This window comes from Chaetura pelagica, unplaced genomic scaffold (assembly GCF_000747805.2).
Source record: "Chaetura pelagica isolate M959 unplaced genomic scaffold, ChaPel_1.0 scaffold370, whole genome shotgun sequence".
Taxonomy (NCBI): Eukaryota; Metazoa; Chordata; class Aves; order Apodiformes; family Apodidae; genus Chaetura; species Chaetura pelagica.
The window spans coordinates 40,168-60,400 of record NW_009951939.1 but is presented as its reverse complement, the minus strand read 5'-3'; the positions used below and the strand labels follow the sequence as shown (position 1 = coordinate 60,400).

General features: G+C 49.3%; 1 protein-coding gene across 1 annotated transcript in view; it reads right to left on the bottom strand.

Moving 5' to 3' along the window:
* The window catches only part of CTIF (CBP80/20-dependent translation initiation factor), a 118,069-nt gene that overhangs the window by 57,840 nt on the left and 39,996 nt on the right, over positions 1-20,233 (bottom strand). The window contains exon 6 of the mRNA XM_009996563.1: positions 5,244-5,320. Coding sequence (XP_009994865.1) covers positions 5,244-5,320 — 77 coding nt within the window. The remainder of the gene's footprint in view (positions 1-5,243; positions 5,321-20,233) is intronic.

Here is a 20,233-nt window from a genome sequence, read left to right as displayed (position 1 = left end):
AAAATAGCAAGAAAAGAAAAAAAAAAAGCAGAAAACTTGTTCTTTAACTCTCATCATCCAGCTCCATCTCACTCCACCATCACATGGTCCTGGAACTCCCACCGGACTCCATCCCTTCCTCCAAGAAGGAGGAGATCTTGCCTTTGAAGGAGCTGGGCAAAGCTGGTTCCTGTGATATTTTATGACAGGCTGAAGTGGTAAAGTGCCCTTGATGGTGTTTTGAAAGGAAATTGTACAGGAACAATGTCCCGGGCAGGGTGGCTATTGAAAACCCTTCACAAAAGGACTTGGCCACAAGAGGAAAAACAGCTTCATCAGTTGAACTAATCACTGTAGGTGGCTGAGTGTCCCTCGGGGTCTGTAAAATCAAATATAATGGGAAAAGGAATAGACCACAGCTTGGCCTACACTCCTTGGTGGAGCCAGATCTGGGATGTTCCTGCCTGGCCCCGAGCCCGTCGTGCCCGTCCTGCTGGAGGACCACGCTCACCTCCTGTGTGGATGGGCTGGGATGAGTCCTAGGAGGTCCCTCAGCAATGTGGACACTGATGGGGGAGCCAGGGGTGCCCACCCTCATGTGCTCACCCCAGCTGACCTGGCTTTTGGCGTGGGTGTGAGCAGGAGGGGTCAGTGGTGCTTACACAACCCTCCTGCTCTGGGAAGAGGAAACCATCCCCGACAACCACCCGGGGCTCTCCAGGGAGGGAGGGTATTTCTGCCTCCCCCAGCTCTGAATCTAATTAAAACCAGAAAGCAACACACACATTAAAACAAATTAAAAATAATCCTGCCTGTTTTGGGGGTTTTTTTCGTGTGGTTTTTTTTTTTTTCCCTGATCATTTAAGTGTAAAGCCAAGTTAATGGTAGGAAGCAAACTGGGACAAGGCAAGAGAAAATTTGGGGACTTTTTGTAATCTTGTTGTCCAAACCTTTAAGTATTTGGGACACACTGAGGGGGAAAGCACAGGGGCCTCTTTGCTCCCACCTCTTCTCTCCATCTGAGTCAGAAGGACCCACGCAGTCTTCTGCTCCATCTTGTTATCCCCACAGAAGGGATTAATGAAGGACGGATATCCCAGGTGCAGAACCACCCTTCTTAAACCTCCATCCAACAGGAGGAGGAGATGACAAGAAGCTCAGCCACAGCTACAGGTGAAGGTCCTTCACCCAAGGCTGGTCATGGTCCCCAACAGTCCTGTCTGGGACAGGCAGAGCAGCTCCTTGATGCTCTGGTCTTCCCAAAGCCTGGAGACACACACGGAGAAAGCCCAAAGGATCCACGTCTTTTCCTGAACACAGAAATTCATGTGCCTTTTGGAAAGAAGGGATTAACTCCTAAAGCTTTTATTCCACCCTCTCTGAGCCACAGGGCTGTGCTTCCCTCTGTAAGCCTCTCTACACTGACCAGGAGAAGGTCCATGAGATACCAGCCAGTATCTACACACACATGAGGATCTCCTTTTGATAAGGGATTCAGCCTAATTTGACTTTTCAATCCAACAAGTCACAACTGACCCAACGTGATGATGCCAGCACAAGCTTTTCAAGACTTCCCCAGTGACCTTCCCCTGCTCCTCACCAAAACTGTGTCCTTCCTCAGGTGCTGCAAAACAATTTAAAATAGTCTGGTAACCACAAGACCAATAAGTAGCTCCAAACTCACCTTTCCTAACCCACAGCAACTCCATGTATTCCTTGTAACTCCTACAAGGCTGGTGCAAGCACCTGTGCATGCACCTCCAGGCCATGGGGGTTTGGCCTCTTTCCCAAATCACATCATCACAGGATGCCACAGGAACTGGAGAAACCCTGTGCAGCACAAGTTGACTTGCAGTGCTTTGATAGATACTTTAGGAATGGCATTTCTTGGGAACTTTTCAGAAAACAAGGGGCCAAATTCAGAGCCCACTCTGCCCGAGGAGACCACATCTCAGCACACCTTGTGCTCTGCTAGCAGAGAGGCATTGCGTTGGGAAGGGCTGGAGGAGAGGACTTGAGAAATGGGTCCATAATCCCAGATTATTCTTCTTTTCTCCACTGCTTGCAGGAGAGAAGGGCAGGAGAGGTTCTGCCACCGCTGAGGGAAAGCCCCTCCTCCTTCCTTAGAGGTGGTTGCACACAGGAGGTCAAATCAAGTTGGTATCTGGGTAGGGTGGGTCTTGGGGGGCAGCAAACAGTTCATCAGCATTTGGGACAACAAAATCCTCACTGGTGTTTAACACCTGCTCACATGGACACTTAGGAAAAAACTTGTCTCTGCTGCTCTCCTTCAATGATGCCACCAAGTGGTGACACCCTCCACGACCCACATCAGGAGGTGACAACCAACAGAGAAAGCACTGGGTGAAGGACATCTGCTGGATGAGGTGGGGAGGGCAACACCTCTCCATGGTCTCCTGCCCCAGTGACCAGCTCTTTGCAGCAGGGATCCCACCACCTCCTGTAGGCTTCTCCAACAACTTGTGCAACTCAGCCCTCCACCAGATGTGGTTCTGATGTTGATGGCTGCTACCAAAAACGTGTCCAGCAGACCCATCGTGGTCCTCAACTGGGAAAGCCAAAGCTTGTTTTAACCTTTGTATCCATCTTCTGCACTGAATGAAAAGTGACTCATGGGATGTAACAACGTTCTGGTACAGAGAAGGCCCCTCGTAAGGAGAGACCTGTGGTTGAACATCCATAGGGTGGCTTCTCCTCCAGGGAGACCTCAGGGTAGGTAAGCTGTGCTCCTCAGCAGTGCAGTGACAGAATTTCCCAAGGAAAGGTGACAGGAAGGAAGCAGGGAACGGGGGCTATTTATAGCAGAGCCAGACGTCAGCCTCGTTACGCGTGAGAAACAAAAGGGGCTTCACCAGGCCAAGATGGGGCCCCTTCTGAATGTCACTGTCAGGGTGGGGGGAAGCTCGTAGTACTCAGGAGCTGGAAGCTCTGAACCAGCAGATTTCTGGGTGCCAAAGTGATGGATCTGCTCTTTTGTAACGGCTGGTTTGTAAAAAGGACCAGCCAACCTGAAGGTCACTTGGCCACAGGTGAGCCCATGGCAGGAGGATGCCCACCATGGTCACCTGGATGTGTCATCCTCAGGTAGAGACAGGTTCTGGTGCCCCACGGAGGGGTGTTGCTTGTGGGGCCTGGGTGCTGCTTGGTGCCAAGTGCTCATCACCTTCAGGAGAAGGAGATAAGCTGCCTCATGAAAACCAAACCCAGCTGTGCTAGGGCTTTGGGGACAGAACTGCTTTTAACCAAACCAGCAGGAAAACTTCTTCTTGTCTTGCAAATCCATTGCATGTCAGCCCAACTCCCATCCTTGCCTGCTACCAACCCCCTTCTAAGAAACCAGCTCCTTCTTCCCTTAGCTCCAGGAATTCAGAGCTGCTGCCTAACCCCTCCCAACCCATGCACCACCAAATGGCCCCACTCAGCTTCTCCGCAGCCTCACTGCCTCCAACATCCCACCCATGGTCTTGCAATTTGGAGTCCTTCCATCTCCAGATAAGGTGTAAAACAGCAAGAGTGTAACTCCCAGCTGGTTTCCTCATAAAATCTCATCCTAAGGGATGTTCATACCACCTGTGTGGCTCCACCAGCTCCAAAATGAAGCTTTTCTCTCTCAGAATGATGCCTGGGACTTCAATAAAGTGTGAACAGCTTTGAAACCTGCTTGTGCTGCAAGAAAGTGTATTTTTTTTTTCCTATTCCCTTTTTTCCTCCCTATTTCTACCCTTTATTTCCCATTTCTCCCATGTTTTTCTCATAAAATACCCATTCTGAGACCTCCCTTCCTGCCAGAAATGAATTGGAAGGAGCAAGTTCCCTCTGGGGGCATCTCAAGTGTTTGGATGGGAGGGAAGAACCAACACGTGGTTCCACAGCTCTGGTTCAGTGCAGCTTTTGGCTTGTGGCTTCAGGCAGGAGACCCCTTGGGCTCTCTGCAGGTCACCTCTCCTGCAACATCATCCACTCTTTGGATGGTGGAGAAAGACCCTCCTGAGGAGCTGGGATGGGAGCAGGATGCTCCAACCTCCACTGTGACTTCTCAGGGAGCTCAGCCCAGCACTGCAAGGAATCCCACCTAGTTTACTCTTGCAACACAAGAAGATTTCACCTTGTTTTTAACCACATTTTGGTGCTCACAGGGCTACAACCCACCTGAACCAAGGGGTTTTTTTTACCCCCCTGAATCCCAACACTACATTTCCTTTTAAACTGGGTACAGGAAAAAAAGGAGGAAGCCCCAAAGAGAACAGAAAATGGAGTTTGCTGCTGCTGAACCTCCCTGCCCAGAGAAGAATGTTTCTATGATGCCTGAGCAAACTCATTTTGGTTGCTCAGTAAAATATGGGAAAACCAACCCATACACAGAATGAACTACAGTTGGGAAGTGATGAGGAGCCCAAGAATGTGCTCCAACAACTACTCCAGGTGTCAGTAGGACCAAAAAAAAAAACCCTCATGAGGCATCACAGCTTAGATCCAGATTTTAGATCACTCCAGAAGAAAATATTGGCTACTTTTTCTTCTGGGAAATAACATGAACCTTGCAAATTCCTGGGTTTAGAAATGCTCTCTTGCCCTAGTTGTGTTGCCTCAGTCTCAGCAGAAGCCAGAAGTGAAGCTGCATGTACAACTAACAGCTTGGGGTTTTTTTCCCCCCTGCTTATTTTCCACATTTTTAACCATAGTCATGAGTCCTCTCAAGGACTCTGGATGCCCTTGTCTAATTAAATATGCACGTTCCACAATTAAATATCCACTTGACCCAATTAAATTAAGGAGACAGATTGAAACCACCAATGCCACGGGAACTCAGCTGCCTGGTGAGCACATCCCCTCCTTCACACAGACAAGCAAAGCCATCTCAACTCTACCCACTTCACAGGTGACCCTGAAAGTCATAAAATTGGGCTTTTCCATCAAAAATAGAGGAAACAAGTCAAAAGGACTAAAAAATTTATGGAGAGTACTTTGCCAGGTGCCCCTTCTAGAATAAGTTGGGGGAGGGGATCTGGCTGTGCTGGACTACAAGGGGAAGAGAAGGTCTTGAATCTCCTCCTGGAGCAGTAAAGGACACGCCTCAGATTGAAGACAAACCAGAGGGATGGACAGGCAGTTTTTTTGAAGATATTAAAGCTAGGGTAAAGGTTTGTGCCCTAACTCAACAGACCGGGGCAGGGGGGAAAGATTTTCAGGGAAGAGATTAAAAACAACCCAACCCAACCAAATCCTAGAGAGGTTCCACCTACCTCCGGTCGTTTCTTCTCCTTCGGAACAGTTTTTTGGTGTGTGCGATTTCAGCTTCATGAGGCAACGGGTGGTAGCCCTGGGAGAAAGAGGGAACAGCAACGGTCAGCTCCAAGAACCAGGAGGCACCAGTACGGAAGTGGGCAGAGCAAGACAAAGCTGTCAACCCAACGTGAGAAAAGCAACAGCTGCCATCCAAAGATCCTTCTAACAGCTCAGACCCTACTGAGGAAGGTCTGGAGATCATTGAATTGTGGAATCACTGAATCACAGATGGTTTGGGTTGGAAGGGACCTTAAAGACCATCTAGTTCCAACCCCCCCACCAAAGAATTTCCTCCTAAAGTCCAACCTAAATCTCTCCTCTTCCAGTTTTAATCCATTCCCCCTCATCCCATCATGGGAGGTGTCCCTGCCCATGTAGGGGGGTTGGAACTAGATGGTATTTAAGGTCCCTTCCAACCCAAACCAGTCTGGGATTCAAAGACTGCCAGGAGCACCTCGCTGTGCCTGCCCACTGCAACCCAGTCAACATGTGCCACCCCTGGGGAAGGGATGGGTGGGATCCACCAAAGGGAACCAACTGACATAAGCAGGACATGAAATGCTTTGCCCTGGTCACACCTGTGGATGAGTTTTGTGTAACTCAACCTGCTGCCTTGTGCTCTCTCCACTGAAGGTGCCAATGTCCATCATGTTTTATTTACCATCCTACTATGGGCATTGGAGACTCCATTATTGTGAGCAAAGAGCTCTGAGGTTCCTGGATGAAAGGAGCTCTGGAAGTGCAAAGTATTGTTTGTTTTCCAGGGACTCTGGAGTCCATGGACTGCAGAGCTGTCACAACCATCATGATTTTTATTTCTGCTCCATTGTACTTCCCAGGCTGGCAATAAAAACCCTATAAAAGCAGCTTCTTTTATTTCCATCAATCTTAACCTCAGAGCTCCAGCCACTGCTGGTGAATCACCAGGAGTCAGGAGGCCACGAGAGAGGAGCCTGGGCAAGGACAAGGGCTGGGTGGGAACATGTCTCCTCCAGCAGCAGCTTTGTCCCATTGGCATGACAACATAACACAGTGACTTACAACAAAAGTCCTTCTCTGTCTCCATGGGAAGAGCCTTAAAAATGACAGCTAATTTTAGTAGCAGTTACTGAGATGATCGTATTTTGAGTTCAAAAGATGTAAGGGAGGAGAAAAGTTGCCAGGGATGGGGATGAATTTAGGCTTGCAGAGCAGAGAAGGCATCCTTGAGTCCAACAGCAGCAGGGTTTATTGTGACCAAAAGACCTTTGCTCTTCGAGCCTTCAAGCAATAAGGAACTCACCGAACCCAAGCCTCTGGGTAAGTCCTGCTGCTAGTTTGCATGTCCCCATTTGAACCTTGCTTTGGCTGCAGTCCTGAAGTGTTCTTCTTGAGAAGGTATTTTCCCTTCTCACTTTCTTCTTCACTTCACGTTCTTCCAGGGAAAATCAGGTGTGCCATGACCATATGGCTTCAGAAAGCATGTTCAGGGGTAGCACCCCACTCTTGGTGACCAAATTCGCCTTCTCTCTCACTAAAACACTCAACACCCAGGGGTGCCACAGTATCCTACATGATTCCTCATAGCAAGGGTAAGGTCTTCATTAGATGAAGGTGCTTCAGCTTTCCTGCAGATCTGCTCATCAAGTCAGGTTCTGCTCAGCAATCCATGCTGTCCTCTGCTCACCTCCCTGCACCCAGCACCAGAAAGAGCTCTCTTCATGCTCACCACATGTCACCTCACCATTCAAACACATCTTTGGGGGTAATAAGATGGGTACTTCCAAACTACCTCTTACTACTAAGAGGGAATTTGGGAGTAGGGAAGCTGGCAACTTGCTCTCCTGGGTCTATAGTTGGGTCACCACCTAGTTAACCAGGTCTGACCTGGGCTTCTCCAGCAGCCAGACATCTCATGGTTAATTCTCTGTGGCATCTTTGATATCTAATACCTTCAAAATCATACTGAACCTTCTCCATTACTCTGAGTTGTGGTTTGTGTCTTCCTCACCACTGATCTTCCCCATCACTCACTTTCACTGAAGGCGTAGCAGGAGCTTCATATCTGCAAGATCTCTGTTCCTCTGAAAACTTGCTTGAACTTGGCCAATGGCTACCAAAGTAAATGAGAAAAGGAAGGGAGGGAGCAGCCTCAGGCAGCCCAATCCCATCAGCCTTGGTGGTTGAGGAAATCAACCTAAAAATAGGACAATACTTAGCGAGACTGTTTGCAAATGTTGTACTACCAAGGCTGGATAAACCCTGGAGTAATTTTGGGAAATGAAGCTGCCTTGCAGACACACACGTGCAAATCTAATCACTCTGGCAAAATGAAACTACCTCTGCAGAACACAAGGAGCTCAAGAAGTGATCTCCTCAGCTTTCATCAACACCTCCAGAGCTGCCTTTCTGCTCTTAGGGATGGTGGTGCTCTGCTGGGTGTTGGGAGTCCCCAGCACAGGAAGGACATGGAACTGTTGAAGAGAGTCCAGAGGAGGGACGCAAAGATGCTGGGAGGGCTGGAGCAGCTCTGCTCTGGAGCCAGGCTGGGAGAGTTGGGGTGTTCAGCCTGGAGAAGAGAGGGCTCCAGGGAGACCTTAGAGCAGCTTCCAGTGCCTGAAGGGGCTCCAGGAAAGCTGGGGAGGGGCTTGGGACAAGGGCAGGGAGGGATAGGATGAGGGGGATGGATTAAAACTGGAAGAGGGGAGATTGAGGTGAGACATGAGGAGGAAATTCTTTGGTGTGAGGGTGGTGAGACCCTGGCCCAGGTTGCCCAGAGAAGCTGTGGCTGCCCCATCCCTGGCAGTGTTGAAGGGCAGGTTGGATGGGGCTTGGAGCAGCCTGGTCTAGTGTGACATGTCCCTGCTTCTTGTAGGGGGGTTGGACTAGATGACTTTTAGAAGTCAAAGCAAATACATTCTATGGTTTTATGCCCTCCTTGCAGAGCATCCCTGTGCTTCCTCAGACCTCTCCCACCACCAGCAGGAGAGATGGATTCATTAAATGGGAATAAGGCTCCTAATCCAAGGAGCACGCCTGGACACTGCCTGGGCCTGAACAGAGGAGATCTTCATGTTTCCATCAGGAAACTCAAGCATCTCCTTTCTCCATGCTGTGCAGTTCCCTTCCTCAGTCCTAGCCATGAGACAATGTTTTAGAAAAAAAACCAGTCCCTCCTCTTGTCTATTTTGGTGCCTCAACAGAGCTAAATTTGGAAGGGAGACAAGCTGACTCTTTGGGTTTGTGTGTGTGTGTGTGCAGGAAACTGATGTAAAAGGAAACATCAGCAACTTGCAAGAAGAGCAGAATGGCTGGAGAAGACTGAGGGTGACGAGTGGGTGCAGACACATCAGAGTCCCAAGGGCACTGTGAGGACTTCATGGTTGGACTCAGTGATCTCAGAGGTCCTTTCCAACCGTGACTATTTTGTGGGCCTTGATGACATGGCTCTTGAGTTTGTCGCCATGCAGGAATGGAATGGAAGTGCCTTCAGTAGAGCTGGCTCGCTGAGGACAACGTGGATCTGAATTGTAGCTCTTCCATTTCTCAGTGGATAAACTCTTTATGAAGCTAAAACCGTTGTGCAGAGCCTAAAGGGAATGGCTTGCAAGGCAGAAGACCACCCTCTGCTCCACAATGGGTCTACAAGAAGACTCACACAAGAAAGATGGTCCTTGCTCCTGCTTGGGCCAGAAGACACCATCAAGCCCAGGTGTTCATGGTTTTCATATGCAGGTTTGCAACTTCTCACTGGGCAGCAAGATCACCTTTGGTCTCCCTCCCACACTGGTTTGATTTTGATACTTATTCACAGATGTCTGAAGGAGAAGATAACAAACCACCATTTCCATGCTGTGGGTTGTGGAAGTCAGGGGTGTGGGAAAAGCAAAGAACAGGGAGCCCACGGTCTCAGGAAGGATCCCCAAGAGGGGTAATTTTCAATTTTGGGAGCAAAATTCTCTGTGGTTTTCATGGTGGGAAGCTTGTAGCAGAACCTGAGAAGCCCATGGGACTTCTAATGCATGTACATGGATGTCAAGTTGAAATCATAAACATGTAGGCTGAGAACTCTGGAAAAGAAGGAACATTCAGGAGTGATCCCAGGCCAGTCCCCTTGAGATGTTGTGATGTCCATATTGATGTTCAGATGTTTCAGGGAAAGCACCCCCTGGAGAAGGGAAGCTGAGGTGACTGTCACATGGCCAGCCAGCAAACACCAAGGGAATTCTGCCATCTTACAAACAGATGGGGAGCAGGTTTGGTGCCCACTTTTTGTACTTTACCTTCTTAATGAAGATGTCTGCCCAACCCTCAACCCTGTCCACCTGCCCATGAGAAACCAGAAAGCTGGCATCTCCTCTGCCCTGGATCCATTTACATCAAAGTGGAAAGAATGAACAAAGCAAAAGCTTTCAAGATCTTGTTGGCAATCTGCAGGAACCCAAGAACCTTCACATCTCCTCACACCCAGACCTGCCCCTTCCCCAGCAACATCCCTCTCCTGGGCCACCCCACATCTCAGCCCAGTGACCTGCAGGACACTGGCCTGGGAGGGACACCAGGAAGATGGGCAGGATCAGAGGAGGGAAATGGTTGGTTTTTAGAGCTCCTCTGCTCCAAGCAGTAGCTTTGCTGTTGTTTTCCTCACGTTTCTTCTGCAGCAACATCAGCAGAAGCTGGAGGGAGGCACCAGCTTTGCCTCTTTTACTGCTGATGGTAAAATCACAGAGCAAATCACAAGGAGACAAGAAGAAACAAGGTGGGGGGTTTTGCTGATGTTGGTCCTTCCATGATCACCCTTAGGTATCAAATCCCAGGGACTCTTTCAGACTCTGACCACAACTGTCTTAAAAAAGGGATGTCCTATTTGGGACCAGCTTGCACCTTCCTTCCTTCTCCTTTGCTTCAGACCAACCTGCACCTTCCTTCCCCTCTGCTTCTCCACATCTCAAGGGCAACTGTTGCCTGGGGTGGCCAAATTAATGGATGTTTCATGAAGACCCTAGGGCCTATGAGAGTTTGGGGTTCATTGTTTCATCCTCATGGCCTGCATGTCTAATAAAGCCTGACTTTCAGATGTAAAACCTCACTCCACAAAGTGATAGTCTTCACTCACACCCACTCATTCAGCCTCTTCAGTAGAAATTCCTTGTGCAGTAGAAATGCTTCCAGCCCATGGTCATGGTCAAGGAGGTTAAGGATGGTCATGGTCAAGGAGGCAAAGATGCCAAACGAGGAAACCCCAAGAACCAAGGAAAGGTTGAGAAAAGCAACTGGACTGATGGAAAAATCCAACCATATCACTACAGGAGCTTTATCTCAAGAGCCTTTTGTGCCCTCAAGAAACATCTCCACCCTTGCTTATCTTAAACAAATGGTTGCAGAAGGCATGAACTGAACAAACAGGTTATTAGGCCTGTAGTTTCACTCAGTTTTATGGCAAGCAAAGTTCAGGGTGGGATTTATTTTCTGGGCAGTGGGGCTGGTTGCATGACAGCCCTGAAGATGCCCCAGCTGCCTGTGCCAAGGCAACAACAGAAATACCAAGGTTGGAGGGACTGTAAAAACACATCTATTGTGGTTCCAGAAATGAACTGCAGAAACCACCCAGTGACTTGTGACACCCTGCGTTATGTAAGGCCTTCATCTCTCTACAGGATGGATTGTGTATGGCAGGAAAGCCTGGGACAGCAAAGAGCTGCAGACAGAGAATCACAGATCATGGAATTGTTGTGGTTGGAAAAGACCTTTTAGACCATCCAGTCTAGCCATTCCCCCAGCCCTGCCAAGGCCACCCCTGCCCCATGTCCCTCAGCACCACATCTACACGGCTTGGAAACCCCTCCAGGGATGGGGACTCCAGCCCTGCCCTGGGCAGCCTGGGCCAGGGCCTCACAACCATGGCCAGCAAGAAATGCTGCCCAACATCCCATCTCAGCCTCCCCTGGCACCACTGCAGCCCATCTCCTCTTGTCCCATCCCTTGTTCCTGGGGAGCAGAGCCCGCCCCCCCTGGCTCCAACCTCCTCTCAGGCAGCTGCAGAGCCAGAAGGTCTCCCCTCAGCCTCCTTTGCTCCAGCCTGGACACCCCCAGCTCCCTCAGCTGCTCCTCCTCACCCTTGTGCTCCAGACCCTGCCCCAGCTCCCTTGCCCTTCTCTGGTCATGCTCCAGCCCCTCCATCTCCTTCTTGTCCTGAGGGGCCCAGACCTGCCCCCAGGATTCCAGGTGCCCCCTCCCCAGGGCCCAGCACAGGGGGACCAGCCCTGCCCTGCTCCTGCTGGACACACCAGTGCTGACACAAGCCAGGATGCTGGTGGCCTTCTGGGCCACCTGGGCTCTCAGTGGCTCATATTCAGCCACCACTGCCCAGCACACCCAGGTCCTTTACTCTGGACACTTTCCAACCACTCTTCCCCAAGCCTGGAATGTTGCCTTGTGTTGTTGTGACCCAAGAGCAGGACCCAAGACATAGAAGTTCTGTGAGCACTTTCAGCAGAGACACTTGCTGTTACCTCTTCCCCTTCCAGGAACTCCCACAGCACTGGTCGACCACTCACTCTCCTCTTTTACATTAGGGGAATTTTTTACCTCTCACAAGGAGAGGGCTGAGACAAAAACCAAAGCCTTGACCTGCTTTGGAATCCATGGAAGAATAGCAAACAATGTCAGGAAGCCACCAAGAAATGACTTCCTCTTCGTTTCAAATTGAAGTGATAAATCTGTTCCTTCAAATTCAAGCTATTTGTTTTTCCTGGAAGGAGATTATAATAATCATAGAATCATTAAGGTTGGAAGGGACCTCAAAGATCATCAAGTTCCAACCCCCCTGCCATGAGCAGGGAACCACCAGACCAGGTTGCACAAAACCTCCTCCAACCTGGCCTTAAAAATCTCCAGGGATGGGGCATCAACAACCTCCCTGGGAAGCCCATTCCAGCTCATCATCACTCTTAGAGTGAAGAATTTCTTCCTAATATCCAACCTCAACATCAATGGAATAGAAAGCAAAGCCTCCAAGAAGAGACATAGGAAGTTATTTCTTGGGAGATGTTGCCAGTTTGGAGGATTTCCTGATTTAACTGCATCTTCGGGGAGTGCACCCTAAATTGTACATGGCCAGCAAAGACTGAATGCTGCAGCTTTGAGGATGGACACCTCAAAGAAGACTCTTTGGGCAGGGGCACAGAGAAATGATGGCCATGATGGTGATCAGCTAAACACCACTCTTTAGTCACCATTAAATCCACCAGCACTACATAGGAGCAGCTCTGCTCTGGAGCCAGGCTGGGAGAGTTGGGGTGTTCAGCCTGGAGAAGAGAAGGCTCCAGGGAGACCTTAGAGCAGCTTCCAGTGCCTGAAGGGGCTTCAGGAAAGCTGGGGAGGGGCTTGGGACAAGGGCAGGGAGGGATGGGATGAGGGGGAATGGATTAAAACTGGAAGAGGGGAGATTGAGGTGAGACATGAGGAGGAAATTCTTTGGTGTGAGGGTGGTGAGACCCTGGCCCAGGTTGCCCAGGGAAGCTGTGGCTGCCCCATCCCTGGCAGTGTTGAAGGGCAGGTTGGATGGGGCTTGGAGCAACCTGGGCTGGTGGGAGGTGTCCCTGCCTGTGCAGGGGGGTTGGATCTGGATGATCTTGAAGGTCCCTTCCAACCCAAAGCATTCCATGATTCCATGATTCCCTGACCTCCTGAAGTCCCACTTGCTGAGTGTCACTGCTGCTCTGCACATCTCCTTCTCACCAAATGGTGGATGCTTTAATCAATTCTAGACTCTACACATACAGGCCCAGACCCAAAGAACCATCATGTAGACCCTTCCCATTTAGAAGAGCATTTAAAGTGGCACAACTTGGTGGCAGCTAAGCTGTCCCACCTCACCCCTCCACAGGAGCTCCAGGATGAAACAGAAGACACTAGAACAACTCAGCATGAAACTCCCCACGCGGGGTGAAGGATGTAAATGCAATTAAAGCATTAGAGTAATTAGGTAAAGCATCCCAAGTGAAACGTACCCTGAATCTACCTCAGTGCTTTCTGCTGATTACTCACAGCAAGTTTTCCGGGCTCTATTTTTAACTCTTGGCCTCACAGCTCCTGAATGATGCATAATTCTGAGATAATAGAACTTGAAAATCCAGGACAAAGTCTCCGAGGAGGAGCTGCCTCTGCAAACCCTCCCGTGCACATGAGCACAACCACTCTGAGCAGGAAGAAAAAACCCAACCAGTGCCACCAAGGCCACCAAGATGAAGACAGGCTGCCCACCTGTAAGTTCGCAGATGACACCTAAGTGTTGATCTGCTGGAAGGTAGGAAGAAGCTGCAGGAGGACCTGGACAGGCTGGGTTGATGGGCTGAGAACAATGGCATGAAATTCAACAAGACAAAGTACAGAGTCCTGCACTTGGCCCACAATCCCCAGAGCTACAGGCTGGGGGAAGAGTGGCTGGAGAGCAGTCCAGCAGAGAGGGGACTGGGAGCACTGGTTGACATCTGGTTGAACAGGAGCCAGCAGTATGCCCAGGTGGCCCAGGAGGCCAAGGGCATCCTGGCTTGTATCAGGAATTCTGTGCCCAGCAGGAGCAGGGAGGTGATTCTCCCCCTGTGCTCAGCCCTGGTGAGCCCTGTGTCCAGTTCTGGGCCCCTCACTGCAAGAAGGACCTTGAGGTGCTGGGGCAGGTCCAGAGGAGACAACAAGGCTGGTGAAGGGACTAGAGGGGAAGTCTTGTAGGGATGGGCTGAGGGAGCTGGGCTTGTTCAGCCTGGAGAAGAGGTGATTCAGGGGGGACCTTCTCCCTCTCTACAACTCCCTGAAGGGAGGTTGGAGTCAGGTGGAGTTGGGCTCTTTTTCCAGGCAACTGGCAACAAGACAAGAGGGCCTGGCCTGAAGCTGCTCCAGGGGAGGGTTAGGTTGGATATCAGGAAGTACTTCCATGGAAAGGGTGATCAGACATTGGGATGGACTGCCCAGGGCAGGGGTGGAGGCACCATCCCTGGAGGTGTTCAAGGGAAGGCTGGAGGTGGCACTTGGTGCCATGGTCTGGAGATGTGGGAGTGTTGGTCATAAGTTGGACTTGATGGTCTGAAAGGTCTTTTCCAGCCTTGGTGATTCTGCTCCAGACACACGGTGCCATAGGAAGAGTATAAATAACAGACAAAAGAAACCCCCTTTTGTTACAAGGATCCACAAATTCAGAATCAGTGCTGAGCTGAGTTAGGAAATGGAGGGTTTTTGTTGTGTTTTTTTTCCCATGTTGGAGCAAAAATGGGAACAATAGTAACTCTAATTGTTCTAACTGATGTTATTTTAGTGTTGTTTAGGTTGATTGTTTATTTGTATGTCTTTCCTCTAGCCTGGCCAGGCTTAAAAACAAAACCTTCATGTCAGCAGTAAAGCATCCCAGCCATAAAGAAATACATTTAATAAATCAATAAAAATATAACCCCCAGTTTTGAGTCCTGAAATGCAGAATATTTGAAAAGCATGAGAATAAATAGGCTTGGTGACCTGGGTTTGCTTTTCCCTGGAAAAGAGAGGTGGGGTTTTTTTTTCAGCTAATTTTGGGAAGAAACACCACCTACATCACTTTAGAATCAGGAGGCACCACAGTTGGTATTTCGTTTGGGGTCTATCCAGGTAGCCCAAGTTCATCCTGAGAAAAGGCAGCATTCCCTGCTCTGAAAAACTTTTCCTACATTTTGCTGGGGTTAGTTTTGGGAGGAATTACTGTAGCTGGGACTTCCAGTGTTAGGAGGTTGCTACGGGAACATGTGTAACTGGAGGTATTTCAGTCCCTCTGAGACCTTGCAGCTCTTTCAAGTATACTTTTCCTCTCTATTTTTCATGTTCCTCAGTCTGTTTTTCCTTGTTTCTCATCCCCTTCAAAGCCCATCACCTTTGAGTTGGGAGTCTTGATGTGCCATCTGACCATAGCTCTCCAGTTGAGATGAAACAGGCAGGTGAGATGGCAAGAGGACCCTTTGTTCACTGACCACCCTCGACACCTCCCCATTATAGAATCAGAGCCTAGTTTGGGTTGGGACCTTCAGGATCATCTAGGTCCAACTCCCTGCCATGGATAGACCTCTGAGAGCCATGGACTTCTTCGAAAGATAAAATGAGAAGGAGTAAGAAAAGCAACTTGGTAGCTGGTTTTAAGGCAGTCACCAAATGTGACCTGTGGAAATGGATCTGAAATTTCCACTCCCCCTCCAAAAAAAACTTCCCTAAAAAGCTGCTTTTTTTAAAATCCAGAAGTTGCTACAGGACAGGCAGTGAGGTGGCCATATCTTCTCTCCTGTGTCCTACAAAAGCTGAACCTCTAGCATGACAACTTCCAAGACACAGGCATTGCTAAAACATCAGCCTCCCTGCCAGTTCATGAAAGCAGGAGCTATGGCTGCTTTTATGATGACTACCACGAGCTGGGTAAAGACCCTTCAATTCTTTTCATAGAGGACAGACCTTCAGGTGTTTCATCAAAACCAAGAAGGGACAAAGAATAACCATCATATACCAACTCAGCTCCTGGATATTTTGATGTACCAAGCAATCAGCATCAAAGTCCTTGCTTACTGGGATGTCTTGGGTCACACTGACTCTCCTCACTAGGGGTTTTTAGCTCCTTTCTCCTTTCCTTGGTGCCTTTCTTGTTAGCAAGACTGTGCCTGTGTGATGGATTCAGAATCAGAAGCAGGGAAGGATCTAAGACAGTGGTCACCAAAGATCAATTCAGAGATGGCTGTCAGACTGCTTGCTACCAAAGAGAGAAAGGAATTTTGGCAACCAGCAGATCACCTGTGTTGGTTCAACCAGGTCCCTTGTCCATCCAGGATCCCTGCCCACCACCATCAGTACTGCATCAATAAAAATATAACCCCCAGTTTTGAGTCCTGAAATGCAGAATATTTGAAAAGCATAAGAATAAATAGGATTGGTGACCTGGGTTTGTTTTTCCCTGGAAAAGAGAGGTGGAGGGTTTTTTTCAGCTAATTTTGGGAAGAAACACCACCTACATCACTTTAGAATCAGGAGGCACCACAGTTGGTATTTCGTTTGGGGTCTATCCAGGTAGCCCAAGTTCATCCTGAGAAAAGGCAGCATTCCCTGCTCTGAAAAACTTTTCCTACATTTTGCTGGGGTTAGTTTTGGGAGGAATTACTGTAGCTGGGACTTCCAGTGTTAGGAGGTTGCTACGGGAACATGTGTAACTGGAGGTATTTCAGTCCCTCTGAGACCTTGCAGCTCTTTCAAGTATACTTTTCCTCTCTATTTTTCATGTTCCTCAGTCTGTTTTTCCTTGTTTCTCATCCCCTTCAAAGCCCATCACCTTTGAGTTGGGAGTCTTGATGTGCCATCTGACCATAGCTCTCCAGTTGAGATGAAACAGGCAGGTGAGATGGCAAGAGGACCCTTTGTTCACTGACCACCCTCGACACCTCCCCATTATAGAATCAGAGCCTAGTTTGGGTTGGGACCTTCAGGATCATCTAGGTCCAACTCCCTGCCATGGATAGACCTCTGAGAGCCATGGACTTCTTCGAAAGATAAAATGAGAAGGAGTAAGAAAAGCAACTTGGTAGCTGGTTTTAAGGCAGTCACCAAATGTGACCTGTGGAAATGGATCTGAAATTTCCACTCCCCCTCCAAAAAAAACTTCCCTAAAAAGCTGCTTTTTTTAAAATCCAGAAGTTGCTACAGGACAGGCAGTGAGGTGGCCATATCTTCTCTCCTGTGTCCTACAAAAGCTGAACCTCTAGCATGACAACTTCCAAGACACAGGCATTGCTAAAACATCAGCCTTCCTGCCAGTTCATGAAAGCAGGAGCTATGGCTGCTTTTATGATGACTACCACGAGCTGGGTAAAGACCCTTCAATTCTTTTCATAGAGGACAGACCTTCAGGTGTTTCATCAAAACCAAGAAGGGACAAAGAATAACCATCATATACCAACTCAGCTCCTGGATATTTTGATGTACCAAGCAATCAGCATCAAAGTCCTTGCTTACTGGGATGTCTTGGGTCACACTGACTCTCCTCACTAGGGGTTTTTAGCTCCTTTCTCCTTTCCTTGGTGCCTTTCTTGTTAGCAAGACTGTGCCTGTGTGATGGATTCAGAATCAGAAGCAGGGAAGGATCTAAGACAGTGGTCACCAAAGATCAATTCAGAGATGGCTGTCAGACTGCTTGCTACCAAAGAGAGAAAGGAATTTTGGCAACCAGCAGATCACCTGTGTTGGTTCAACCAGGCCCCTTGTCCATCCAGGATCCCTGCCCACCACCATCAGTACTGCATCCATAATTATCCTACAGATACCTAAAGGTTACACCTCCATGGTGGCTCTGAGGTCATGCAGGGACTCTATGGCAGCCCTGGGATGCAAAATGAGGTCTGCCATGTTCCCCTCCTTGTTCATCGGGTAGCTCTTCTAATGATCACCCTATAGCTTAAATTATGCAGCCAAGCACCTTCCTGAAAGTGCTTTTAGACTTCTTCACTTGCCCACTGCTCCTTGCCCACTGCAAAGACTTGTACATATGGCTTGGGTAAGAGTGGCTTGAAAGTGCCCAGAGGAAAAGGACCTGGGGGTGTTTGTTGGTTGAAAACAGCTGAACATGAGCCAGTGTGTGCTCAGGTGGCCCAGAAGGCCACCAGCATCCTGGCTTGTGTCAGCACTGGTGTGTCCAGCAGGAGCAGGGCAGGGCTGGTCCCCCTGTGCTGGGCCCTGGGGAGGGGGCACCTGGAATCCTGGGGTCAGGTCTGGCCCCTCAGGACAAGAAGGAGATGGAGGGGCTGGAGCGTGTCCAGAGAAGGGCAAGGGAGCTGGGGCAGGGTCTGGAGCACAAGGGTGAGGAGGAGCAGCTGAGGGAGCTGGGGGTGTCCAGGCTGGAGCAAAGGAGGCTGAGGGGAGACCTTCTGGCTCTGCAGCTGCCTGAGAGGAGGTTGGAGCCAGGGGGGTCGGGCTCTGCTCCCCAGGAACAAGGGATGGGACAAGAGGAAATGGGCTGCAGTGGTGCCAGGGGAGGCTGAGCTGGGATGTTGGGCAGCATTTCTTGCTGGCCAGGGTTGTCAGGCCCTGGCCCAGGCTGCCCAGGGCAGGGCTGGAGTCCCCATCCCTGGAGGGGTTTCCAAGCCATGTAGATGTGGTGCTGAGGGCCATGGGTCAGTGGTGGCCTTGGCAGGGCTGGGGGAATGGCTGAACTGGATGGTCTTAAAGGTGTTTCTGAATCAGAACTACTCCCTCTGTGATTCTGTGATGTACAAGATGCTAAAGGCACATGGGGTTCTTCCTCCTGCCTGCATCTCCACTGGGATTGGAGACAACCCAGAGAGCTGGCATGCCTCAATCCTGCCCTTCCCCAGATCACCTCATCAGAAACCCATGTTGACCAATTCATCAAATATCTCCATGCTTGGCTGTTTTTGAACTGGAACTGCTCCCTCTGTGATTCTGTGATGTACAAGATGCTAAAGGCACATGAGTTTCTTCCTCCTGCCTGCACCTCCGCTGGGATTGGAGACAACCTGGAGAGCTGGCATGCCTCAGTCCTGCCCTTCCCCAGATCACCTCCCTCATCAGAAGCCCATGTTGACCAAGTCATCAAACATCTCCAAGCTTGGTAGCCTCAGCCTTTCTCCCCTTTATCAAGCCCATAAACCTCTTCATTCAACACCCGCGGCCCTTTCGCCAGCGAGAACGCGGTGCGAGGAGCAGAAACCATTGCCTCTGACAAAGCAAAGCAACAAGAGGGAGGCTCTTCCTCGTGCAAAAAAAAAAATTAAAAAAATTAATAATAATAAATTGAAAGAAAAAAAAAATGCCACCAGCTAAGAAAAGCTAGAGGTTAATATAAATTCCATAGGTCTGAGGTGGAAATGTAGCTGCATTCAGACTCAATGGCTAACCACGCTTCCTTCGTCTGGCAACTGCCCTCTCCCCCGGCACAGTTATTGAGGAAGTTAAGAGGAGAGCTCTATTTGTTCCAGCTGCACATTTCCCTTAACCCCTAGTAGTGGTGTTTTGGAAAGAACACAGACCTTGTTTTCTGCTAGTGGCTTTTCATTTTCATGCCTGCCAAGGCTCCAGTTCTTAGGTTGAAGTGCTGCATTTCATCAATTCAAAACAAAGGAAAAAAAAAAGCCTCAACCAAACAATTTTGCCATTCTAAGAAGTCCAGGCTGGAGGAGCAAAAGGGGGATTAAAAGCAGGCTTTCAGGAATTAGCCTGGAAGAGGAAAGACAAAGATAAAGCCATTTAGAAAAGCTTGTGCTAATGCAGGAGTTCTTTTTGTTGTAAGTGCTAATGCAGCCACGCAAATTCCTATGTAGATTTCTTAGGTGGTATCATCTCTCATGATGAGGAGGAAATCATAGCTGTTTTTCCCCCCCATAAACATTCTTCCTTGTCAATTAAGAGGCAGAAATGGGATTTTTTTTCGCCCAAGACTGTGCTTGTGCCATACAGAAGGTTACCTGTCAGGCTAATGCCTTCAGAGGAGTGAAATGCAGACCCTGAAATTCAGGTACCTGTTTCATGACTACACAATTACAATGCACTCCAGAAGGTAAGCACAGGCACAGCTCTGTAGTCTCCAATACCAAATAACCTCATGGATCTGAGACACTCTACAGTTTTCCTGCACCATTCCCTTCCATCACCCCAGACCTGCTCCAGCACCCACTGTCCCATGGGTCCAGCAAAACATTTCCTGGAGGCGAATCTGCTCCTCAGTCTGCTATTTGCCTTGGCCCTCAGCCAGCCAAGCACTTAGGCACATGCTTAAATTTAAGCACAAGAGTAAACAGATTGAAGTCAGGGGGACTTAAAATTAAGCACATATATCAAGGATTTGCTGGATAAGGCCCTTAACCCCGGTGTGCAGTGTTTAAGTGGGATGATTCCCTGCTGATCAGCTCCTCCCTCCCCTTTTTCCCCGACGTCCCCTCCATCGGAGCAGGCGACAAAC